At 39.9% G+C, this 27,645-nt stretch overlaps 1 protein-coding gene across 1 annotated transcript; it reads right to left on the bottom strand.

The window, feature by feature from the left end:
* Positions 1 to 5,207: 5,207 nt before the first annotated feature.
* On the bottom strand, positions 5,208 to 22,818 carry fhdc4 (FH2 domain containing 4). The gene is made up of 11 exons (XM_063017109.1): positions 22,462 to 22,818; positions 20,845 to 20,906; positions 14,022 to 14,124; positions 12,496 to 12,581; positions 11,187 to 11,287; positions 10,550 to 10,620; positions 9,383 to 9,490; positions 9,235 to 9,305; positions 8,109 to 8,226; positions 6,949 to 7,113; positions 5,208 to 6,804 (listed from the first exon to the last, which is right to left on the bottom strand). The coding sequence occupies exons 1-11, from the start codon at positions 22,816 to 22,818 to the stop codon at positions 5,770 to 5,772; spliced, it is 2,277 nt and encodes a 758-aa protein (XP_062873179.1). The 3' UTR covers positions 5,208 to 5,769.
* Positions 22,819 to 27,645: the final 4,827 nt, after the last annotated feature.

The following is a 27,645-nucleotide window of genomic DNA, read 5'->3' as shown; positions in this document are numbered from 1 at the left end:
ATAATGTAGCCCGGGGCCTTGTTAAAGCCCTAATGGACGTTATGCATTTTATAAAAAATAGGGAGCAAGGCGCCATTTGAGAGACAGCACCATTTTTTAGTAATCCATACCGCTTAGACAGCTGGTACAAATCCAACACCCAGGTCAGGACTGATTCAGACTCAGAGCAGTGGTTTTTAATTCCAAATGCATTAGTGGTTTCACGTGTCTCGTTAATGAGCGTTCACTTTACAAGGTTGAGTGGTTTATAGCCCAAAAATACAAATACACAATGTAGTAAATCCTGAAGAATCCTTATTATTATTATCATTATTAGTATCAAGGTGCAGCAGTAAATTACACTAAACCACTACCACTGGGATCCAAGGTTTGAATAACAAGTGATGCTATCACACCGTCGTGTATCTACATACAGGGATGATGACCAAGACCCCAGGATGAATGGTGTCCTGTCGGGTCTGTGTTACTGCATTGCACCCAGTAATTCCGGGAAAGCTGGACACACCATGACCCTGACCAGGATAATGTGGTGTGGTTAAAGGTGACTTGCAGCAGCAATATTTATTTATTAGAATTTTAACGTCATGTTTTCCACACTTTGGTTACGTTTATGACAGGGCAATCATGGACAATTTTGTATCTCCAGTTCACCTCACCTGCACGTCTTTGGACTGTGGGAGGAAACCGGAGCTCCTGAAGGAAATCCACGCAGACTCCACACAGAAAGAACCAGGACCGCTCCACCTGGGAATTGAACCCAGGACCTTCTTGCTGTGAGGCTAGCCACCGAGCCACCGTGCTGCCCACAGCAGCAATAAGGAGAAAAGAATTGTGACCCACATACAACTAATAATAATAGCATTATTGTTAATATTTCAACAACTAATAAACAAATAAACCACTAGATGTGCTGAAATGTCCCTAAACTAATATAAACAAAAGACTAGACTAGTAATCAGAAGTTTGCTGGTTCAAGCCCCACTATTGTCAGGTTGCCACTGTTGGACCTTTGAGCAAAGCTCCTATGTCGCTGTCATATTGATGCGCCAGTGATAGCTTAGTGGTTAAGGTACTGGACTAGTAAACAGAAGGTTGCCGGTTCAAGCCCCGCCACCACCAAGTTGCCACTGTTGGGTCCCTGAGCAAGACCCTCAATTGCTCATTGTGTAAGTCGCTTTGGATAAAAGCGTCTGTTGTAAATTATAATATTTTCATTCAATTATAGCAGCTTTTAAGTGAGAGTGGGTTGAATATTACCGATTGCAACTGTTTAAAAATGTTAACCAGGACAAATAACACTAAAAATCACCCAGTTCTCAGATCCTTAAACTGGCTTTCAGTTCAGCAAAGAATAGATTATAAAGTGCTGCTGCTTATTTACAAATCACGTAACAGCTTTAGACCAGTATACAGTACATGTTAAGCTTCGTAAAAATGCAAATTTTGCATTCTCAGATCAGGAGCTGTTCAGTAAAATGTTCCTAGAATTAGAAATAAAATGGTAAAACAACATTTAGCTATTACTCTCCTCATGGGTGAAACCACCTTCCAATTTATCTCAGATATTCTTACTCTAAAGCTATTCTAAATTAAAGCTAAATGCTTGACTGTTGTCTTGTACCTTTAATAAATCTCGTAGTTGCATATTAATCTTACTCTGTTAGTGCTGTTTAAATGCATCGTTTTAATCTGTTTGAACAGCCTATGTGTACGAAACATGCTGTACAAATAAAATGACATGAAGAATAGGCCACACCTCACTGTCTGCAAACGGCCCACAGCCCACAAGTTGTGAACCCTGCCTGCAATCAAATGCATTAAAGAGAAGAAAGAGAGAAACAGGAGACAGCCGGATGGTACGGCGGACGTGACTCTTCAGTGACCTCTCTGCCTCCTCCTTTGAAAGGCAAATCATACCTCCATTTTAAAGGAGGGTTAAAACCGCTGTGCGCTGCGGAGCCTCAGTGGGCAGGAATGCAGGGCGTCACTGCACTGAGCCTAGACTGATAAAATAATAGATGCGAAGCATTTAGGCGTGGGGTGGGGTGGGGGCGTAATGAGCCGCTAGAGTCAGACATGCTTACAGTGACGAGGTGGGGGAGGTGAAGATTCCTGTCTCAGACTTCCGAGGAGGCGGTGGTTGCTATGGAGACAGCATCCAGACAGATGGTACCAGCCGGCCACCTCCTTTACCACGTCAGCAAATATTACTGCCACACAGACTGATCATCAGGGCACACAGATGATGAAAATGTCTGTATCATCAGGTCTAACAGGAGTGAAACAGACTTGGGAGGGACATGTTTATATGGCAGTGTTGGGATTTAAAGGATTTCTGTTAATGTCTGTCAAAATAATGTTTTTTTTACATACATAAATAATTGAAACTCACTCCAAACTAGTTTTATTATTATTTTAAAATCTTTTAAACTTTTTTGTGAGTTTGCTTTCAAAATATGATAAAATCAGAAGTGTACATTCAGCAAACCTAATATTTGGTAATACTGTTTGTCTTTTGGCTCTTTTCACCTTGACCAGCCACTTTTAATAGCCATTAACAAGCTACCAACACAATGTTTGTTTTTAAAAAAAATATTTTTATTGATGCATTTTTCCCCTTTTTCTCCCTTTTAGCACGTTCAATTGCGTCATGCTTTCGTTCCACCAATGCCGACCCCTGCTCTGATTGAGGAGAACGAAGCTAACCCATGCCCTCTCCCACACGTAAGGCAGCATGCCGTATGCATCTTATCACTTTGACGTGTGCAGTGCAGCTCAGTGTTGTGTACGGAGAGACACACCCTGAGAGCACTCTTTTCTCATCTCTGTGCAGGCGCCATCAATCAGCCAGCAGAGGTCGTAATTGCACCAGTCATGAGAGAGAGACCCCATCCGGCTTAATCCCGCCCATATCTGAACAACAGGCCAATCGTTGTTCATGTGGCCGCTCAGCCTTAGCCGGGAGGCAGAGCTGACATTCGATACGATGTATTCGAGATCCAGCTCTGGTTCCAGCGTGTGTTTTTACCGCTGCGCCACCTGAGCGGCAACACAACCTTTGTTTTATCTTTTTTTTTTGGTACATACTTCACATTTAAACACAGTCTATATATTTTTAAAAGGGTTTAATTTTGGACTTTGGAATGATTATTTAAAACTTAGTTTATTAAAACTTAGTTTTAACCCGTTTAGCTATTTCCTTCCATCACCTGCTGAGGTTGTACTGGTTGTACTGTCTTAGGACATCTTTCTTCTTCCTCACTGTCCACTTTCTGTGACTCCAACTGGCAGCAACGTAGCTGTAGGACATAATACTACCACCATCAGTGCCTGGTCTTACAAATGCCCATTTAACTAACTGGCCACAAATTCCCTCAGACACACTCAGTCTTGTGGAAAACTTGGTTTATATTAGATTGTTTTATATTGTTTATCTATGTATGTATTTGAAGTGGGATGTCTAACAAGTCAGTCAGGTGTCCACATACATTTGGACATAAAGAGTGAAATAAAAAAGAGAAACTGAACTAAGTGATTAATTGCTATATACATGGGTTAACAAAAGCCCCATATATACAGGATTTAAAGGATTTTCATTTTTGTTTTATTTTTACACAATATTTTTTTAAAAACTTTGTCCACACACACACACACACACACACACACACACACACACACACACACACACACACACACACACACACACACACACACACACACACGGGAAAAAAGCAGCGCATTGCTATTACACACCGACCCCTATTGGATCTGTTGTTGTATTGCATCTGATGGAACTAAATGTGTCGGTATGAAACATAACCTAACTCCATGTTTTTGGACTGTGGGAGGAAACCGGAGCTCCCGGAGGAAATCCACACAGACACGGGGAGAACATGCAAACTCCACACAGAAAGGACCCAGACTGCCCCGCCTGGGGATCAAACCCAGGACTTTCTTGCTGTGAGGTGACAGTACTACCCACCGAGCCACCGTGCCGACCCGAAAATATAACATGTTTATTAAAACATTTTTGTAAAATATTCATTCAAAACTGGCAAAGAAATTAATTGGACTAATTCAGATACAATTTTTATATGGTTGATGCACCTCTATTATCAAGCATAATACGTTTTAAATGCTGTTTGTGGCCTTCGCTGGATGATCTAACAGTTTTTGCAGAACTGGTAGTTATAATTAAATTAAATAATTAATTGTGTTATTATTAAATGAATATTTAAATTATTTACATGTATGCAGCTGCTTTTTGTCTTAAGTGCAACCTCAGAACTTAGATCAACTGTTAGAAGGACTTAACAAATTATCAAAAAATAACCAGTTAATGATGCATAAAACAACCCACTGAGATATCAAACACATCACTGTTTTAAGTCAGAGTTTGTGCGCTAATGTGCAGCGTAAAATCAAGAAGAAAAAAATAAATGAATCTGAGTGGATTTGGCTATAGGAACAGTATGGATTGTTCTATAGTGAGTTGGAGGTTATTTTTTGCAATGCAGCGTTGGTGTTTTGTAGAGAATGATAAGGTCAGAAATACTGTGCTGATGTATTCTGATATAAACTATATTACACCCCCGTCCCACCTTTTTACACTCCTCCCCTGCGTTCCCCCCCACACCGTATCTTGCGTTCTCATTGGCTGTTTCGACACCCCACTTATTGCCAGTCGGGCAACTCAGATCCAGATATCTGACAAGCTAGATATCTCTCTTCGGTCGCCGAGCGCTCAGATCGAGTTGTTGAGTAGTTCACACATAGCGATTGAGAGCCGAGTTTCAATCGCCGAGCGAACACCGAGTTGCTCCCGAGCCGGTAAATCTAGCAAAAATCAGGGCAAAAATCGTGTAGTGTGAACTAGGCATAAGAAAACTCACATGCTGCTGTCGACTATCCATCTTTTGTGCCGGTCCCTCAACCAACCAGCAGAGGTCACAGCTGCAGCAGTAAGGGTGAAGCCATTTCACCTTCCTAGCTCAGGTCAAAACCAATTGTAATAGTTAAACGCCAGGCCAGGTTAACAGCACAGCTGAGAATTTCCATGATGAATATAGTGCATACAGCCTGTTTATTGTGTCAGTTTTTTGGGGTTATACAGTGAGGGAAGACCAAACTGCTGCTTTGGTTTTTATAAATTTTTATCAATGAATTTAGTGTTAGCAACAGCATCAGCAACATATAAATACTGCACCGGACAAGACAAAACCATTATTTCTGCTTTCTACTGTATTACATTCTCTAGGGAGTGGTGAGTTTTCTTACAATGACAGGATTTATACAATAAACTCAAAGTGTTTTTATGGTGCAACCAGACATTTATATATATATATATAAAAAAAAAGAAATATTACTTTTAAAGTTATGTAACTAGTAAAAACATGTAAACTCATCTTCGTTGTGTCTGTGCTGTACAATACACTGTAAATACAGTTTTATTAATTTTCAAACACATAAATAAGTTGTAAACTTTTTGCAGTGGCATAGCTGGTAGAGTTGGTGTCACTCTGCTCCAAGGGTCCTGAGGACTCAGTATCAATACACCATGCTGGATTACTCAATCCTAGTGATATTTAACTTTCCAGTAGGTGCATACATTTGTATGAGTTACTACATCCTGTATCATTCATACTGCTTCCATATATCTGTAAAACCCGCTTATTATTGTTTCTAAGCATAGTGAGGCATCACATGTATAATATCAAACCAGTACTGAATACTTAAATACTGAAATATTTTCCTAATAGCTGACCCACATTACGGATCCACACTGCTCGATTCAGTTTCTGTGCTGTTTGCTTTGTTTTTCTCACTCAAGCGCTTAAAAAAAGACATAAATCGAGAGGTTTTTTTGGTCTTGGCGGTTTGTTCTTTGATTGGTTGACTCTGCTTCAAACTGGACAAGCTGTCCTCTGTGTCATTAGTGTTTTCAGGGTCAGCTGACATTTCTGTGGACGTGTCAGTAGCCGTCTCTGATGTACTTGTACCGTTCATGAGCGGAAAGTAGCTGTCCACTGATTGCAGCTTTCCAACATGTTTAATAGCAATGACCTTTTTTTTAGGACTTGCGATCACAGGGTCACTGGGGTTAAACTGGTCCTCATCACTGTTAGTCCTGCTCAAAGGCTTTGTGGGAAGTACAATGGTATGACGGCGGCCGATACTTCCTGGGCTATTTGGAATAAAAAAAACTGGACTTTTGAGTGGTTCAGTAGGGTTGCTGTCCTTACCATTTGGAACCGTTGACGGTGTTTCACCTTCCTCTTGAAAACTTCGGCGAAGTGGAGACGCCGCTGGTGAGAGAAACTCCCCGGACGTTACGCTCCCTCGACTGGACTGATAACGCAACACTTTCTGCGACACTTCCCGAAGTTTTTTAACCTCTTCCTCTGTCTGACCTTCATCATCCTCAATCGTGACAGAAATTCGGTTCCCAAGCTTCTTCCACAACGGGCTCAGTTTTTTCTTCGGTGTCTTTTTTTCGTTCACGTTCTCCTTTTCCATTGAGGACTGGGGCAAGTTCAGGGTCAAGCTGGGCTTTTTAGAGTCTTTATTAGAGCGGTTACCTTTACCTATTATTTCTGGAGGGTTCATTCCAGTTGGTGAGGGTGTTCTGGCTCTCCTTCGAGATTCAGGAGGGATTAGGAAGCGCTGAAGAACCGACTCTAACGCGACGCCGTCTATCTCCCTGTCCCGCATGGAGCACGTAGCCGTGGATCGTCGTTTGGCAGCAGATTGTAGACGCTCCTGCTGCTTTCGTTTAGCCTCGGCCATCTCTCGATCCACGTTCTCCTGAGGAAAAAAAATCAAGATAATTAAAAAAAAAAAAACATTACAAATAGAAGAAAACATGCCCACCAAACCTTTCAAATAAGAGATAATAATATTCAAATGTGCCTGATAGCACCTGAATATAAATGAGTGTGTTTTTTTTACCTTAAGAGCTCGAGTGAATCTTTCACAGAAGGAGTGGAATATAGAGCAGCAATCCTCCAGTCTGAACTCACTCGGATCCTCACAGTAAAACTCCGCCACTGACACAGTGACTGCGTTCAGCATCTGGAACGAAGCCTGGGTTTCAGCAATGCTGGATTCAGCATACTAGGCAACACAGAATGAAAAAAGTAGATTATTATTATTATTATTAACAATATACAGTGATATAAAGAAGTAATTACTTTCTTTTCAATTACTAGATAGATAGATAGACAGACAGACAGACAGACATATACTTTATTTAACCAGAGGGAAATTATCGGCCTCCAGTAGTTGAACTAGCAAAATAAGAAGAACTAATACAAATACAAAGAAAGTAAGTAGAGTGTAGCAAATGTACAATGTGCATATATACAATCTACAATATATGGTACGCAAAAAGTATGTGCAAATTGTGCATCTGGCATAATAATAATATGTAAATAATATATACAGAGATATAAGTATAAATATAGAAATATAGATATAGTTATAGGTATAAATATCTACAATATACGATATATCGGTTATAGGTATATAACCGATAAGTATATAAGTATGTACAATAGGAGCAATAATATACATTGTTTTATATATATATATAGGTATATATAGGGATAAAAATTAAATATAAAAAATATAATATCAGATATATTTATATAATATAGTATAATATAAAAATATAATATCAGAAGTATGAATGAGCATAATAGTTGTAATATACAGATAGTAATAATACTATATAAATGATAATAATATAGATTATAACCGCTATATATATACAGGTATAAATATAAGAATAAAAATATCAAAGAAGAATATGTAGGCTTGGATATGCAATATTTACTACTGCATATTTGTCAGATTGTTCATCAAAAATATCACACAAAGGTACCTAACAGCCTCCACTCGTCTGGCTTTAAGATTTTAAAGTGTGTAGCCACTGGGCTGACTTGCATTCAACAGCAGTTTTAATGAAGTTGAGGTCAGACACCAAACTGGTCAAACCATGTATTTATGGACAGGGACACAATAACGCTGGAACAGAAAAGACTAAAACACCCTGTGCTCCAAAAGCAAAAGGAATATCCACATACTTTTGGTCATATAGATCAACGTACCTGAAAAAACTCTTCCATCTGATCTGCCAGGTCGGCCTGTTTATCAGCGGCTTTTCTCATCTCCTGGACTTCAGTCACTTTTTTCTGAAACTCTGATTCAATTTCCTGTTTGTGGATCCTGCAGAGAGGTGAACAATGTTCTCTCTTACATCATATCACACTGCATGTTGCACAAAGTTTGTGCTGGAGGCAGAAAAACAATAACCGCGAGTAATCAAACCAGACAGGAAAAACAGCAGTCAGATCCAGTTCTCCATAATAAACTAAAGTAGATTTATAGAGCTGCTGCTGTGCTCGGAAGAATGTTTTACACTTCCACACATCAGAGCTTTATAGAACAAGTTATTTTATCATTTATCTCTCTATGTTTGGGTTCTGAGTTGAAGAATTTAGGGCTTTTGTGCCAGTTTTCAGGTTTAATTCAGCTGCATTTACACCAGCAAGCTCATGGTCAGGTGTTTATAAACTTTTGGCCATATAGTGCATTTATTTTTCATATACTGTATATATATATGTTTTTCTCTTTACCTGCAGACACAGAGAAGACAGACAGAGATGCCTTTCATACAAAAGGTTTGAGAGTGCTCACATTAAACAGCATTTCCTGATCAGAAATTGATACTGGCCTCCCAAAGCAGTATCGGTCAATACTGATCTGAACTGATACTGACTCTCACTCACTCACTTTCTTACCCGCTTATCCAATTAGGGTTATCCAATTAGGCCTATCCCAGCTTTTCAATGGACGCACAGAAAGGACCCGGACCGCCCCACCTGGGGATTGAACCCAGGACCTTCTTGCTGAGAGTTGACAGTGCTACCCACCGAGCCACCGTGCCACCGTGCCACCCTGTACTGATACTAATAAATATTAATATAGCTTGGATAATATTAAATATTAATCAGTCAATATGTAATGAAAAGCTTTTTAGCAATAATCCCAATAATAGACTTTGTGTATAATAGTATATTATTAATTAAAATGAGACACCAGTTATCATCAAATCTTTTTTCCTAGTAGAAGCTGTGCTGACTAGAAATGATGCACCAATTCAAATAATTTAATATTTGCTTAATAAACATGAACAGATTTAATAATAAAATACATTTTAAAAACATGACAAACCTTGCTGCAGCTCCAATGTGTGTGAGTTGTTCAGTAAACTGTAGCAGGTCAGCGTCACTCTTCTGAGCTTGCTGTAGGTCAAAGTAAGAGACAACATGAGTACAAACAAACAGAATAAAGCTTTATGAATAAATAAATTCTCATTTACCATCACGACATAGTGCATGAGGTTCATTCCTGGCTTGTTGGCTTTTGTGTCGGCTAGTTTAAGAAGAGACGTCATGCGGAAACCCACTGCGCTGCCAGCGTAACCACCCTGAGAAGAAAGAGCAGATAAACATCAGATAAATGTCAGTACATCATACAGAGATGTGAATAAGTAACTGCTTCAGTAATTGCTCCTAAAACTTTATCAGCCTTGTGAAAGTAAACGTCCTCTTGGTTAGTTAATCAAGCAGATGTGACCACATTTAATCGAAAAACCAGGCTTTTAACATCTTGTCAACTATAAATGACCTTAAAACCTCTACAGAAACACTATGCCAAAATCAAAATAATTTATTTTAAAGAGCTAAAGAGAAAACTTGAAATATATTAGTACAAAATGTTTTACAAAGTCAGATCTAAAGCTCTAAGACTTTCCTAAACTTGCAGAAGAAACTATCCAGGAGTCGCCCACCTGCTAACATTTTTAAAAATGCCCTAAAAACATATATAAGTTTATTTATAATTGTTATTATACATTTAACAGTTATAAGAACTGTAGCCAACTTGTGCCTTAACATGTGATCATTTATTATTTGCAAAAAATGCAAGAATAAATAAATGCAAATTAAAATACAAATAAAAAATGAAAAAGTTATTTTGTAACATACTGTTTGAGTAAATTATATGTAAATATCATTCATTCGTTTGTTTGTTTATTTATTAGAATTTTAATGTCATGTTTTACATACGTTCATGATAAGTACGGTAGTTACTCATTACACAAGATTCATCAGTTCACAAGGTTATATCAAACACAGTCATGGACAATTTAGTGTCTCCAATTCACCTCACTCACTCTGGACTGTGGGAGGAAACCGGAGCTCCTGGAGGAAACCCACGCGGACACAGGGAGAACATGCAAACTCCACACAGAAAGGATCCGGACCGCCCCACCTGGGGATCAAGCCCAGGACCTTCTTGCTGTTAGGCGAGCCACTTAGCCACTGTGATAAGCCACCGGCTTATCATTCATTTAGACAAATTATATAAATGATTTTAGAAAGGGGTTAAATATTATTTTACACCACAGTTATAGATAAAATAGTAACAACAACAACAACAAAAAAACAACAATAATAATAATATTAATAATAATAATAGTACTTACAGAATTCATGTAGTTCCCCGTCTTCAGTACCAGCTGGATGACAGAATGAAGATCCACACAGTCCAACAGCTCTGAAACACGTTGGATTACAGTGAGTATGATCAAATTTTGCTCGTATTTATGTTGACTGGGCTGTAAATAATATTTTCCTCTAGAACAAGTGTTTTTTGGACCTCTGTCCTCGTCTGCTTATCTATTTTAAACTTGTCATTTTAGACATGTCAGAATCTTAAATAAAGAGAAACATGACAGTTGAAAACTATGAAAAGTGTTTTATTTGTGCTCCTGTGTTTGTTTTTAATGAGGAATATATAAAGTTAATGAATCTGTGATAGATAAATCTTTGTGTTAGTCCCTTCCACAGTTTGACATCTAGCCCACCAGGCAAGAATTGTTTTGGATTCATTAGATTATGGCTAGTAATGTGTGGTAATTAGAAATGTTAAAACATTTTGACAGTGTGATTTAATCATAATGCTAGTGTGGAGTTTTTCAGATAGTGGCTACCTAAAAGTCACTCACTCTTACCAAAATTAGCATTAAAAAAGGGAGTAAGTATGGAAACACAGGAAATGAGCCGCGGTTGTTAGAAAGCTCTGTTCTGTTGACAGAGGATAAAATCAGGGTGTGGTTTTACCTTTCCCAGCTGATGTCATAGTGGCTATGGAGTGAGTCACCTCATCCATGAATGGAGCAAATTCCTCTTTAAGTACTAAACACTTCAAGCGCTCCTCATAGCTGATGAAACAGGAGAGCTGAGTTAGATCAAAATTCTAATTCATTTGTGTAAGTTTATTAATATTATATAGTCTCAATATCATAAATAATAATTATTACAATTGTAAATAAAGTTATTTTCCTTATGTCTGATTGCCTTTGCTTTTTCATATACAGTATATGGCCGAAATGATGACAAATGGTATTTAAACAGAGTGACCTCTATGTGATCTTTTCACTTATAACAATAGACATTCTTCTGAAAAGGCATCTCACAAGACTTTGAACTATGTCTATGGGAATTTCTGCCCCTTCAGTCAAAAAGGCATTTGCATGGCTGGGCACAGATGTTTACATTGACATTTTTAGCATTTAGCAGACGCTTTTATCCAAAGCGACTTACAGTATACAGTCTAAGCAATTGAAGGTTAAGGGCCTTGCTTAAGGGCCCAACAGTGGCAAACTGGCAGTGGTTGGGTTTGAGTGATCTTCTGATTACTACTCCAGTATCTTAACTGCTAGGCTACAACTGCCCTACAGATGTTGGAAAAAAAAACAGCAAGTGATTCCAGTTTATTCTAAAGCTATTCAGTGGGGCTGAGGTCAGGGCAGAAAACAGGAAAGGGCCTTCCCTAAACTGCCTCTGAACTGTTTTCAGAAATGTTTCAATTATAAGACACCAGTTCTACTATGTTAGTAGTCAGGACTTTGACTTGGCCACTTCAAACCCGGTTTTGTTTCCTTTCAGCCATTCAGATGTGCATGCTTTTGTGTTTCAGTCTGTGTCAGGCTGCAAAACCCAATTACGCCTCACGTTCAGCTCATGAACAGAATTTATTCAAGAGTTTGTTTGGTTCAAAACAGCTTCTTGTTCAGGTCCTAACGCAACACCGTCACACTAACACCATCATGTTTTATTGTTGCTATAATGTTCTTACTATAAAATGCTGTATTTGCTTTTTGCCAAACATACATTATATGTCCAAAAGTATTTGAACACCTGCTGACCATACGATTGTTGGACTTTAATAGATTAATATATGTTTGATAAAATGTTGCCTACAAAACAACAACAATAATAATATAATTTTATTTCTAAGCATCTTTCAAGGTACCCAAGGACACTGTAGAAATACATTACAGCACATTAAATACAACAAGAATAAATATTAAAAAAATTTATAATAAATATACAAAAAATAAAAAAATAATAATGAATTGTGACCCACCAAGGAACTTTTACAAGTTCTACCATGAACTGATCAGCTTCAGAAAGAGTCGAAGGGTTTCCTTTAAAAGCAAGAAGCTTCTTCACCTAAAATAAATATAACACATGAAGAACATTCAAATTACAGCTTCAAACGCTTACACGAACTCATAAAGGACATTTTTCCATGGCAATTTTGGGATTTCGGTAATTTTTACAACTGTTTGTTTTTCTTCTGTGACAGAATATAAAAAAATAAAACTACTGTGACTTCTTTCCTAACTCCTCAAACATACAATCCTATTTTTTTTTTTAAAGTTGAGACATTTTGTAAAATGCAACTAACACAAGAATCTGTGATTTGTTAATATTTCTGGACTTTGGATTTGGAATTTGATTCCTGCGACACACTAACAGAGACGTGTTTACCACTGTGTCTTTCTCATTAATTACAGTCTTAATAGTTTGGAAACTAAGGATATTAAGTGTTGCAGTCTTGCAAGCAGAAATTTTGAATTTGTGACAACAGTTTATGGAAGGTCCTTGCATGTTTCTGCATGACTGTGCTCCTCTGTTTGGTGTGGAGGAATCCCAGGAGCTGTCAAAGAGCCGTTAAGCCTATTGAATATTTTGGGATTAATTACAACATTAGTTGGAAGCCAAACCTATTATTCAACATTACAAACATGCCTAAACACAGAAATGCTATTTAGACTAATGCACACAAATTCCCATAGTCACACTACAAATTCTTGTGAAAATCGTCAGCAGCTAATGCAGAGCTGCTCGGCTTCTATATAAGGCCGAGTGTTAGGTGCACATATTTTCAGTAGAGGTGGAGGAGTCAGGAGCAGAATGTTCTTAATGTCAGTGCAATTTGCCTTATAGGTGTCAATAATTATTCATATTAATAAACAACAACAGTCGTCATGGCAACTCATGGCCCAATGAAATATGACTGTATGTTTTGGACCGTACCGCTGTAGTCCCGCCCCACTTTTATCTCACTTTTTGCTTTGACAGGGTGTATCAGGGTGATGATGGGCGGAGTGAGCATGATGTGAATTTGGAGGGTATGGTGTGGTTCAGTAAACAGCTTGCAAACAGCCAGAAGTATTTGGACACCTGACCAAGAGCTTATTTCAATAACAAATGGTATTAAAACAGAGTGACCACTGTGTGATCTTTTCAGCTAGAACAACAGCCACTCTTCTAAAAAGGCTTCTCACAAGACTTAGAAGTATGTGTGTGGGAATTTGTGCCCATTAAGTAAAATGAACATTTGCATGCTGGACACTGATGTTGGTCAAGAAAGCCTCCGTTGATGTTTCAGCTCATTCCAAAGCTGTTCAGTAAGGCTGAGGTCAGGACTCATCAACCTCATTTATTAAGGTTTGGTCAAGTATTGTCAGGGAGTGTTGTGGTCATTTCTTCCACCTCCCCAAACCAGGTGAAAATAATCTACAGCCGTGTTGCTGGACTGTTTGTCCGATCCCAGTTTTTCCTGCTAAAGGCATCTTTATAGATAGACTTGTTAAATATCAATACCTCTCCAGACTCGGGCAGCAGTTTTAAAAGCTCCTGCAGTTTTCCAACCCCAAATCCTTTACTCCTGCCTTGATAGATGTCCTCAATGATTTCCTTTACTGACCTGTAGGAAAACACAAGAGGTTATAGAGAGCTAACTCAGGTTGTTCAAAAATAAAAGTCTCTTAAATCAGTAAAAAGAGGAGCAGTGATGGCAAGTGGAAGCTCACTGACAGAAACAGACAACATTTTAATGGGTAGTTAATGTTGTTTGTTTATTAGGATTTTAACGTAATTTTTTACACTTTGGTTACATTTATGACAGAAACGGTAGTTATTCTTTACACAAGATTCCTCAGTTTAATGTCAAACACAGTCATGGACAATTTTGTATCCCCAATTCACCTCACTTGCATGTTTTTGGACTGCGGAGAAAACCCACACAGACACGGGGCGAACAAATGGGTAGTTGATAAAACACACCCAATAAAATAACAATTATATAGCATAATGTCAACTAACAAGATAATGTCAAGAACTTTTCATGGCCCACACAATTACAGACTTTAAACATCAATGAACCTTGATGGGATTTTCTAAAGCACAGACTGCAAGGTAGATTTGAACCTCTTTCATCCCTTAAGAAAATAAAATTATTCAATGAACATGTATATAAGATTATTCCAAGTAATACTAAAGCTGGTTGGGAGGAAAACTGTAGCCTTTTCTCTATATGGCTCACAGTATGTGGACGCCACTCTAACGCTAACTGGTTGTGTTTTGATGTTTTAGTCACACTCATTGCCATCAGGTGTATGAAGTGAAGTACATAAAATAAATTACATGCTTCAAGCAAGGCCCTGTCCTGTTCCAGCAGGACTGAGTCCCTGTACAAAAAATCACATTGAATCGATTTCTTAAGCCTTAACCTGTACAACAACAATTAAACATTTACTGCAGCATAAATCTGTAACCCAACAGTTACGTTCCTTAATTTGTTTGCACCCAGTTATTAAAAGCTACTGTAAAACAGGTTAGCCTTTTGGTTATTAGCAGGCTAAACAAGCAAGCACATGCCTCACTGTTGCAGAACGCAGGTTTAATCCTTTAAGCACCGCTGGCTGCCATAACATCATAACAGAAACACGGATAATTGCCTGAACAAGTTGTATGAGTTTAATTGAATCAGCTCCTCTACACTAAGAAGGATTTTAAACACTGATAAGTACTTTAAGCTGGACTGCACTTCAAGTCATGCACTTAAATCCATGACACAGAACTAAAGTATCCAGGCATCATTTTGTAAACCCTTGAAATAGGTCTGAAGCTGCCTTTTTCTAGGCACAGATCACTGGTCTGGAGCTTAAGTAATAAGTTAAAATATATTTAATGACGTGACCCCCTCATGCTGCCAAAACAGCTTGTCAAGGCATGAACTCTCAAGATCTTTGAAATGTCTTGTGATATGTGCACCAATATGTTAACAGCAGTCTATTAAAGTCCTGTACATTAAAGGATGGGGCCTCCATGGTACGGACTTATTGCCCAGCCAGACTTATAGATTTCATACATTGCTAATAGCCAAGTCAACATCTTGAACTCTTTATGTTCCTCAAACCATTTCTGAACCATTTTGCAGTGGAGCAGGTGGATTTTCTGCTGAAAAAGGCCACTGTATCAAGAAATACCTGATCTGCATGTTTGGGAATGTGGTTTGTGTCAAACTGGCATTCAGATTAATGCCAGGAATCAAGAATTTACAGCAAAACATTGCCCAGAGCATCACCCTGATTCTTCTGGCTTGTTTTTCTCCCATGATGCATCCTGGTGCCATTTTTGGTGTGTAAGTGACACACATGCACCCGGCAGTCCACATAATGTAAAAGAAATGTTATTCATCAGACCTGGCTATACTCTTCCATTGCACCATGGTCCAGTTCTGATGCTCACGTGCCACATACAATGGGAAACATGGGTGAATATTGGGCACTATGGCATACATTCTGATACATATATACAGGGGTTGGACAAAATACCTGAAACACCTGGTTTTAGACCACAATAATTTATTAGTATGGTGTAGGGCCTCCTTTTGCGGCCAATACAGCGTCAATTCTTCTTGGAAATGACATATACAGTGCCTTGCAAAAGTATTCAGCCCCCTTGAACTTTTCAACCTTTTGCCACATTTCAGGCTTCAAACATAACGATATGAAATTGTAATTTTTTGTGAAGAATCAACAAGTGGGACACAATCGTGAAGTGGAACGAAATTTATTGGATATTTTAAACTTTTTCTAGAAATAAAAAACTAAAAAGTGGGGCGTGCAATATTATTCAGCCCCTTTACTTTCAGTGCAGCAAACTCACTCCAGAAGTTCAGTGAGGATCTCTGAATGATCCAATGTTGACCTAAATGACTGATGGTGATAAATAGAATCCACCTGTGTGTAATCAAGTCTCCGTATAAATGCACCTGCTCTGTGACAGTCTCAGAGTTCTGTTTAAAGCGCAGAGAGCATCATGAAGACCAAGGAACACACCAGGCAGGTCCGAGATACTGTTGTGGAGAAGTTTAAAGCCGGATTTGGATACAAAAAGATTTCCCAAGCTTTAAACATCTCAAGGAGCACTGTGCAAGCGATCATATTGAAATGGAAGGAGTATCAGACCACTGCAAATCTACCAAGACCCGGCCGTCCCTCTAAACTTTCAGCTCAAACAAGGAGAAGACTGATCAGAGATGCAGCCAAGAGGCCCATGATCACTCTGAATGAACTGCAGAGATCTACAGCTGAGGTGAGAGACTCTGTCCATAGGACACAATCAGTCGTACACTGCACAAATCTGGCCTTTATGGAAGAGTGGCAAGAAGAAAGCCATTTCTCAAAGATATCTATAAAAAGTCACCTGGGAGACACACCAAACATGTGGAAGAAGGTGCTCTGGTCAGATGAAACCAAAATCGAACTTTTTGGCCACAATGCAAAACGTTATGTTTGGTGTAAAAGCAACACAGCTCATCACCCTGAACACACCATCCCCACTGTCAAACATGGTGGTGGCAGCATCATGGTTTGGGCCTGCTTTTCTTCAGCAGGGACAGGGAAGATGGTTAAAATTGATGGGAAGATGGATGGAGCCAAATACAGGACCATTCTGGAAGAAAACCTGTTGCAGTCTGCAAAAGACCTGAGACTGGGACGGAGATTTATCTTCCAACAAGACAATGATCCAAAACATAAAGCAAAATCTACAATGGAATGGTTCACAAATAAACGTATCCAGGTGTTAGAATGGCCAAGTCAAAGTCCAGACCTGAATCCCATCGAGAATCTGTGGAAAGAGCTGAAAACTGCTGTTCACAAACGCTCTCCATCCAACCTCACTGAGCTCGAGCTGTTTTGCAAGGAAGAATGGGCAAAAATGTCTGTCTCTCGATGTGCAAAACTGATAGAGACATACCCCAAGCGACTTGCAGCTGTAATCGCAGCAAAAGGTGGCGCTACAAAGTATTAACGCAAGGGGGCTGAATAATATTGCACGCCCCACTTTTCAGTTTTTTATTTCTAAAAAAAGTTTAAAATATCCAATAAATTTCGTTCCACTTCACGATTGTGTCCCACTTGTTGTTGATTCTTCACAAAAAATTACAATTTCATATCGTTATGTTTGAAGCCTGAAATGTGGCAAAAGGTTGAAAAGTTCAAGGGGGCCGAATACTTTTGCAAGGCACTGTACAAGTCCTGCACAGTGGTCAGAGGGATTTTAAGCCATTCTTCTTGCAGGATAGTGGCCAGGTCACTACATGATGCTGGTGGAGGAAAACGTTTCCTGACTCGCTTCTCCAAAACACCCCAAAGTGGCTCAATAATATTTAGATCTGGTGACTGTGCAGGCCATGGGAGATGTTCAACTTCACTTTCATGTTCATCAAACCAATCTTTCACCAGTCTTGCTGTGTGTATTGGTGCATTGTCATCCTGATACACGGCACCGCCATTGGATGCACATGGTCCTCCAGAATGGTTTGGTAGTCCTTGGCAGTGACGCGCCCATCTAGCACAAGTATTGGGCCAAGGGAATGCCATGATATGGCAGCCCAAACCATCACTGATCCACCCCCATGCTTCACTCTGGGCATGCAACAGTCTGGGTGGTACGCTTCTTTGGGGCTTCTCCACACCGTAACTCTCCCGGATGTGGGGAAAACAGTAAAGGTGGACTCATCAGAGAACAATACATGTTTCACATTGTCCACAGCCCAAGATTTGCGCTCCTTGCACCATTGAAACCGACGTTTGGCATTGGCACGAGTGACCAAAGGTTTGGCTATAGCAGCCCGGCCGTGTATATTGACCCTGTGGAGCTCCCGACGGACAGTTCTGGTGGAAACAGGAGAGTTGAGGTGCACATTTAATTCTGCCGTGATTTGGGCAGCCGTGGCTTTATGTTTTTTGGATACAATCCGGGTTAGCACCCGAACATCCCTTTCAGACAGCTTCCTCTTGCGTCCACAGTTAATCCTGTTGGATGTGGTTTGTCCTTCTTGGTGGTATGCTGACATTACCCTGGATACCGTGGCTCTTGATACATCACAAAGACTTGCTGTCTTGGTCACAGATGCGCCAGCAAGACGTGCACCAACAATTTGTCCTCTTTTGAACTCTGGTATGTCACCCATAATGTTGTGTGCATTGCAATATTTTGAGCAAAACTGTGCTCTTACCCTGCTAATTGAACCTTCACACTCTGCTCTTACTGGTGCAATGTGCAATTAATGAAGATTGGCCACCAGACTGGTCCAATTTAGCCATGAAACCTCCCACACTAAAATGACAGGTGTTTCAGTTATTTTGTCCAACCCCTGTATATACAGTGTATCACAAAAGTGAGTACACCCCTCACATTTCTGCAGATATTTAAGTATATCTTTTCATGGGACAACACTGACAAAATGACACTTTGACACAATGAAAAGTAGTCTGTGTGCAGCTTATATAACAGTGTAAATTTATTCTTCCCTTAAAATAACTCAATATACAGCCATTAATGTCTAAACCACCGGCAACAAAAGTGAGTACACCCCTAAGAGACTACACCCCTAAATGTCCAAATTGAGCACTGCTTGTCATTTTCCCTCCAAAATGTCATGTGACTTGTTAGTGTTACTAGGTCTCAGGTGTGCATAGGGAGCAGGTGTGTTCAATTTAGTAGTACAGCTCTCACACTCTCTCATACTGGTCACTGAAAGTTCCAACATGGCACCTCATGGCAAAGAACTCTCTGAGGATCCTAAAAGACGAACTGTTGCGCTACATGAAGATGGCCAAGGCTACAAGAAGATTGCCAACACCCTGAAACTGAGCTGCAGCACAGTGGCCAAGATCATCCAGCGTTTTTAAAGAGCAGGGTCCACTCAGAACAGACCTCGCGTTGGTCGTCCAAAGAAGCTGAGTGCACGTGCTCAGCGTCACATCCAACTGCTGTCTTTAAAAGATAGGCGCAGGAGTGCTGTCAGCATTGCTGCAGAGATTGAAAAGGTGGGGGGTCAGCCTGTCAGTGCTCAGACCATACGCCGCACACTACATCAAATTGGTCTGCATGGCTGTCACCCCAGAAGGAAGCCTCTTCTGAAATCTCTACACAAGAAAGCCCGCAAACAGTTTGCTGAAGACATGTCAACAAAGGACATGGATTACTGGAACCATGTCCTATGGTCTGATGAGACCAAGATTAATTTGTTTGGTTCAGATGGTCTCAAGCATGTGTGGCGGCAATCAGGTGAGGAGTACAAAGATAAGTGTGTCATGCCTACAGTCAAGCATGGTGGTGGGAATGCCATGGTCTGGGGCTGCATGAGTGCAGCAGGTGTTGGGGAGTTACATTTCATTGAGGGACACATGAACTCCAATATGTACTGTGAAATACTGAAGCAGAGCATGATCCCCTCCCTCCGGAAACTGGGTCGCAGGGCAGTGTTCCAGCATGATAATGACCCCAAACACACCTCTAAGACGACCACTGCTTTATTGAAGAGGCTGAGGGTAAAGGTGATGGACTGGCCAAGCATGTCTCCAGACCTAAACCCAATAGAACATCTTTGGGGCATCCTCAAGCGGAAGGTGGAGGAGCGCAAAGTCTCGAATATCCGCCAGCTCCGTGATGTCGTCATGGAGGAGTGGAAAAGCATTCCAGTGGCAACCTGTGAAGCTCTGGTAAACTCCATGCCCAGGAGAGTTAAGGCAGTTCTGGGAAATAATGATGGCCACACAAAATATTGACACTTCAGGAACTTTCACTAAGGGGTGTACTCACTTTTGTTGCCGGTGGTTTAGACATTAATGGCTGTATATTGAGTTATTTTGAGGGAAGAATAAATTTACACTGTTATATAAGCTGCACACAGACTACTTTTCATTGTGTCAAAGTGTCATTTTGTCAGTGTTGTCCCATGAAAAGATATACTTAAATATCTGCAGAAATGTGAGGGGTGTACTCACTTTTGTGATACACTGTATGTGTGTGTGTGTGTGTGTGTGTGTGTGTGTGTGTGTATATATATATATATATATATATATATACTGTATATATATAGTGTGATCTAATCTGTCAGCTGAAAATGCTTAAAGTAAAGATCTGTCCTCTTATCTTCAGACTCGCGCTCTGCAGGAAACAGAAAGATTTCACTGAGGCTATGAGGCAATTCTACACATGCCTGACTTGCAGAGACTTGTGGAGAGTCCAGGGTGGAACTCGAAATGCACTATGCCCTTGATATTGCACAGAAAATCTTAAGAGTTTTGCTGTTTTGTGTTTCCAGGTTAGATGATGACACACTCACCTCCTGAACTGTTTGAGGAAAATGCCAATGTTCATGTTCTTCTTGGCGCTGAGAATGGACACCTGGTGAGAAGAAAAGCACAAATTAACGACTTTTCACTGCTGTTGATTATTGTCGTGTGGAGCTGATTTGGAAATCTGGTTAATTAGTGAGATATTACACACTAAGTTCAGGTTTGTGTAGTGAGGAGTTAATAACATCAATGCACACAGTAAAGGTAAACTGGAAAATCAATTCAAAAGAGTATGGCTCAATAGATAGACCTACAACTGATAAGAATACAAACAGAAATCTGGTAGATTTTACCACACTAACAGTCTTTCTTTTGGCCAAATTCCCCATAGGAAAGGGGCCAGTTACTAAATGACTGATATTAATTAATACAATATTAAAAACATGTTGAAATTACCAACAGTGTGGTATTTTTAGTTCTCATATTCATATTCAGTCCTAATTCCAAATGATAAACTACTTCACTATTGTATAATGTTATTGGTTTTTTTAACTACTGGATATGTAGAATGAAAGAGCCACAACCTTTTCAGTTGTGTTGTTTAAAAGCCCTACCCAGTTCTTATTGTTGTCTAAACAATGTACTTAGTAGAGTTTAATATAATAAACATAATGAAATGAGCAGCATATGTCATTGGACAAGTGTAGGTATTCAACAAAGGTAAAAATCCACCTTCAGCAAACAGAATCAGCTCCACCAGCATAGCGAAGAAATGAGAAACTCAAAGGCTGAAAACACAACTGCTTTTCCTAAAATAACAATCACAGCTAAAATCAAATGATTATTACCTAACATTCGGTTATCTGGCAGATATAAACAAACCAGTAACAGTGTAATAAACAGTAACAGTCCTGAGCTAATGCATAAGCTACCCAACAAACTCAACAAACCAAACCAGTGCAGAGCAGCAGTATTACTATTATTGCATTAGAACTGAACTAATATAACTAAAATAATCAACCACAGTGAATACCCACACATTTGTAGTACCCACAGGAATCCTACACAGACACTGCTAAAACATCTGAAACTGAAGGTGGGGATCAAAGTCAGGTTCTCAGCACCAATGCTGTCACGTGGCAGAGACAACTTTGCTGTGCTGCCGTCAGAGCTTTCAGTTCTAATATTCATTTTTTTGTGGAAGATACCCCCAACACTGTCAAACCAGTTGCAAATCAGACACGGTCAGACTGGCGTTGGAAGATATTAGCCAGATATGGTCTGCCATTGTGGTAAAGTTAGCAACTTAGTTACACATAAACTGACAAGTATTTTTAGTTTTGCAGGCTTCGTAAAGGCAAGTTACAGCCTCAAAATTAACATGGTGGACCAAATCAGGTCCCACCTGTACAGAAAGCTTTAGTTATTAGCAGAGTTTTGCATAAGTCACTGTTAATAAGATTAGCTAACTTGGCTTTGTACACATAGTAAACCACTGGATAATACTGGATGGACAGAAGCAAGAAACAGAGCATACTGACCAATTATATCATCAATTATTAGCACATGCAGGACTTTATTAAAAAATAGTAAAAAAAACAAATCCAAATATAGTCTGAATTAGATTTTACATAATAAAACAAAAGCAGTGGAAAAATACTGACCATTTCTGGAACTAGGGCATTGGCTGGCATGCCTCTTAAACTCATCCGTTTGGAGGCCTTGACCTGGTTGTCGACTTCATCACTGCGACTGAACAGCTCCTCCATGTGCCGGGTGTCGAGCTCGTACTCCCTTTTCTTCTCCGTCGTCCAGATGTTGTGTTTTCCCAGCACCGTGTCCTGAGGTATAGCCTCCCAGTTAAAGTTCCTCATTCTGGATCCTGATCTGGCCGCCCGGCTAAGTGCCCTTCCTCCCGCAAAGGGGGGTGCCGGAGGTGGTGGAGGGGGTGGTGGTGGCGGAGGCGGTGGTGGTGGCGGAGGAGGTGGAGGCGGTGCAGCTGGAGGTGGTGGTTCAGCCATGGCTTATGGCAGTTGTGAGTGCTATATATGTTGCTCCATTTTTTCCAATTTGCCCCAGTGCTTGGTAGGGTCCAACTCAGATCTACCACCCTGTCAAAAGAAAGAGAGAGAGGTGATGCTCTACAGTGCACTTTTAGCTTAGCAATGTTGCTTGAAGCAGGACCCAGACTTTTAAACCTTGTATAACTATAACTGTAAGATATTTTAGCTGTCCACAATAGTAGCAGTTTCTTTCAGTAGTGTACTTCCAAACGTGGTTTGTTCCTATTTAACATAACTGTATAATGTTGCATAGTATTAAAATTAAAACGAATGTTACGAAAATATGAACAAATATGGACAGTATCAGTTATCAAGCAGCTTGTTGATGAACTAATTCAGTAAGTAACTGGCAGAACAGCTAAACTTACGCTTACCTTCCTTTTTATATAAGCCGTAGCCTAGTGGTTATGGTACTGGACTAGTAATCAGAAGGTCGATGGTTCAATCCTCACCAGTGCCACAACATTGTTGATGTTGGGCTCTTGAGCAAGACCCTTAACCCCCAATTGCTCAGACTGTATACTGTGATGTAAGTCGCTTCGCATAAAGACATCTGCTAAATGCCTTAAATGTACAGGGTTTGGACAATGAAACTGAAACACCTGGTTTTAGACCACAATAATTTATTAGTATGGTGTAGGGCCTCCTTTTGCGGCCAATACAGCGTCAATTCGTCTTGGAAATGACATATACAAGTCCTGCACAGTGGTCAGAGGGATTTTAAGCCATTCTTCTTGCAGGATAGTGGCCAGGTCACTACGTGATGCTGGTGGAGGAAAACTCGCTTCTCCAAAACACCCCAAAGTGGCTCAATAATATTTAGATCTGGTGACTGTGCAGGCCATGGGAGATGTTCAACTTCACTTTCATGTTCATCAAACCAATCTTTCACCAGTCTTGCTGTGTGTATTGGTGCATTGTCATCCTGATACACGGCACCGCCTTCAGGATACAATGTTTGAACCATTGGATGCACATGGTCCTCCAGAATGGTTCGGTAGTCCTTGGCAGTGACGCGCCCATCTAGCACAAGTATTGGGCCAAGGGAATGCCATGATATGGCAGCCCAAACCATCACTGATCCACCCCCATGCTTCACTCTGGGCATGCAACAGTCTGGGTGGTACGCTTCTTTGGGGCTTCTCCACACCGTAACTCTCCCGGATGTGGGGAAAACAGTAAAGGTGGACTCATCAGAGAACAATACATGTTTCACATTGTCCACAGCCCAAGATTTGCGCTCCTTGCACCATTGAAACCGACGTTTGGCATTGGCACGAGTGACCAAAGGTTTGGCTATAGCAGCCCGGCCGTGTATATTGACCCTGTGGAGCTCCCGACGGACAGTTCTGGTGGAAACAGGAGAGTTGAGGTGCACATTTAATTCTGCCGTGATTTGGGCAGCCGTGGTTTTATGTTTTTTGGATACAATCCGGGTTAGCACCCGAACATCCCTTTCAGACAGCTTCCTCTTGCGTCCACAGTTAATCCTGTTGGATGTGGTTTGTCCTTCTTGGTGGTATGCTGACATTACCCTGGATACCGTGGCTCTTGATACATCACAAAGACTTGCTGTCTTGGTCACAGATGCGCCAGCAAGACGTGCACCAACAATTTGTCCTCTTTTGAACTCTGGTATGTCACCCATAATGTTGTGTGCATTGCAATATTTTGAGCAAAACTGTGCTCTTACCCTGCTAATTGAACCTTCTTACTGGTGCAATGTGCAATTAATGAAGATTGGCCACCAGACTGGTCCAATTTAGCCATGAAACCTCCCACACTAAAATGACAGGTGTTTCAGTTTCATTGTCCAACCCCTGTATATTTACTTTAATAATATAGTCCTATTTAATATAATATTTACACAATGGATTTACACAAGGATGAACGGCAGGATCAAACAGAACATTTACTTCATTGGTAGCATAGCTTATCAGTTTTAAGTTTGTGTAAGACTGAAATGTTTGATAAAGAACAATGACAGAGTCAGAATTTACCCTGTTTATGTCACAAGCTTCTTCAGACTGAAGTTCACACTGCAGGTCAAAGAGTTAAACTTTGTTTGTTCATTTTTCTTTCAGTCATTATTACGTTACCAAAGCTGAGGGCTGTTTCCATTACTAAACAGAGGAGTGATACTGGTATGGTGAAAAAATGTGCTGTTATTAGATATACTGCTACATATACTGTCATATTGCATGGTCAAAGCTAATTATTAAACAAAATCTTTGAGTACATCATGACAAAATTAAACCCCATATGTGTCCAGTTTCATTCAGCTGAAACTCTGTATAGCTTCAGTAATCTGAATGCTAAATGAAATTGTGGATCATCACTTTTATATATGTGGCCTCTAAGCAGTTTATCCAACACTACCTATAGACATAAAATAACTCAGTATAGATGAATAACACTCTGTATAAACAAAAATAAAGCTTTATTAAAGCTACATTGTGTAACTTTTGGACATTTAAGGATTAAATATGTTCATCATTTCAATTTAAATAAAATATAATGCAACATAATACAATTAAATCCTAAAGATATTAATTAAGTTAATTTAACACTGCAAAATGCATTTTCATAAAACAATATAAAAATGCATCTTTTATGGCTGTTTAATGAACAATTTAACAGTTAATTAAACACTGTAGATAGTAAGGTACTGTACTGTTTATTATATTTAAATCATGTAGGTTGTATAAGAACTACTACAAATGTTTTCAGACTTCACTTTATTAATAATTACACGTTTATTATCAGTACTGACATTTAATTACAGTTAAAAGTCACTTACCTGCTCAAACTGAATGCCACAGCAGACTTGTACTTAATTATTCTGTAGATTATTTGGTAGTTAATCCTGATGGTGAGCTGTATTTCCGTTAAACAGTGACAGTGAAGCCTCCATGAGAGAGCTGCTGAAAGCTCAGCTGCTGCTGCTGTGCGGTTTCTCTTTGTGTGTTGAGTTGAGGGGTGAGTGTGTGTTGCAATGCTTCACCTGACTCATCACGCCCAGTTCCTCCTTTCCTCACACGCAAACACACTACCTGCCCAGGTGAGTGAATAAGTGTGTGTGTGTGTGTGTGTGTGCGTGAGTGAGTGTGTGTGTAAGTGAATTAGTGAGTGAGTGTAAATGAGTGAGTGAATGAGTGTGTGAATGAGTGAGTGTAAATGAGTGTGTGTGTGTGTGTGTGTGTGTGTGTGTGTGTGTGAATGAGTGAGTGAGACGCCCTGCAGTGAACTGCTGCCCTGTCCAGAGTTTATCTGTGCCTTGTGCCCAATGTGTTCAGATGCCATCTGACCCACCACAACTCAGACAAGGATGAAGTAAAATTAGTAGTAGTAGTCACTTAGGGGCGGCACGGTGGCTCGGTGGGTAGCACTGTCGCCTCACAGCAAGAAGGTCCTGGGTTCGTTCCTCAGGCGGGGCGGTCCGGGTCCTTTCTGTGTGGAGTTTGCATGTTCTCCTCGTGTCTGTGTGGGTTTCCTCCAGGAGCTCCGGTTACCCCCACAGTCCAAAAACATGCAGCCAAGTTAATTGAAGACACTGAATTGCCCTATAGGTGAATGGGTGTGTATGTGTGTCTGTTCTGCGATGGACTGGCGCCCCGTCCAGGGCGTTACTGTGTGCCTTGTGCCCACTGAGAGTTGCGATAGGCTCCAGCACCCCCGGGACCCTAATTGGATAAGCGGTTAAGAAAGTGAGTAAGTGAACAGTCAGTTAGTAAAATAAATAAATAATAATAGTTATATAATTAAACATAACACTTACCTTTCTGTTCTAATATTCTAAGCTTTGATACTATGAAAAGTAGCAGATAAGATTAAAACTATAATCAGTACATACAGGACATATCTACAACAGCATGGGTAACACCCGGCATGAGGGCAGGTAAGGGGAAAGAGAATAGCTGAGCCTACAACTAAAAAAGAAGCGGGCTAATTACCCTACTTTCCCTTGCTCCCCCTTACTGCACACACACACACACACACACCTATAATTATGTAAAAATGTCTGATTGGACACCCAACAAATGCAACAGTGCAAACAATAAGATTAATTTGATCATTGCAGTTTGCAGTGTGGGCGCTCAGTCTAAACTACTGGATTTAAGAAGTGTACCATGGTGAAAACTCTCACCTTAACAAACCCCTTTAATCTTGTTATCGAATCACAAGGTCAGTAGGCCAATCTTAAACAATGTGGGGCATTGACCTAAGACCTTTTGGTCCTAATAGTAATGATCTCATCAATGATGAGATAAAAAAGCAGAGAGCGCGGACGAAGTGAGAAGTTAATAATCCAGTTGGCACTGATTTAAACAGGGTGATTAATCTGTGGATCAGGTCTTTAAGTACATGTTAAAAGACTAATCCAGTTCACATTCAAAGACAAATCCAATAGTACTATTAATTTAAAATCTATCTGAACTGGTAATTCTAATTTAAGATTTCGTATGTCTTTACTTTTTTATTATTTTTCTTGATATCTATAAAAGAAGTCTAAGAACATCTTCAAGCATTTTAATTTCATATTCTATAAATATTTATGAATAAGCTCATTTTAATTTGATCCTTGGTAGTACACAGTACACTACATGGCCAAAGGTATTTTGACACCTGACCATGAGCCTGTTGGACATCCCATTAAAAAAAACACACTAATATTAATCTTTTCAGCTAGAACAACAGTGGCTCTACTGAGAAGGCTTCTCACAAGACTTTGAAGTATGTCTGTGGGAATTTTTGCCTATTTATTAAAAAAGTGATTGTATGGCT

The sequence above is a fragment of the Trichomycterus rosablanca genome, chromosome 20 (assembly GCF_030014385.1).
Source record: "Trichomycterus rosablanca isolate fTriRos1 chromosome 20, fTriRos1.hap1, whole genome shotgun sequence".
NCBI classification, from domain to species: Eukaryota; Metazoa; Chordata; class Actinopteri; order Siluriformes; family Trichomycteridae; genus Trichomycterus; species Trichomycterus rosablanca.
The sequence above is the reverse complement of the archived record's forward strand: the minus strand, read 5'-3'. Positions and strand labels throughout refer to the sequence as shown.

Bases quoted from the DNA above. Each gene is read 5' to 3' on its own strand.
- fhdc4 (XM_063017109.1), bottom strand. From the start codon at position 22,818: ATGGCTGAACCACCACCTCCAGCTGCACCGCCTCCACCTCCTCCGCCA. The intron at 12,582-14,021 runs GTATTGATATTT...TATTTATTTTAG, and splicing joins TGCTGCCCGAGTCTGGAGAG to GTGAAGAAGCTTCTTGCTTT. The intron at 9,491-10,549 runs GTAAGTACTATT...CTTTCTTCTCAG, and splicing joins CGGGGAACTACATGAATTCT to GGTGGTTACGCTGGCAGCGC.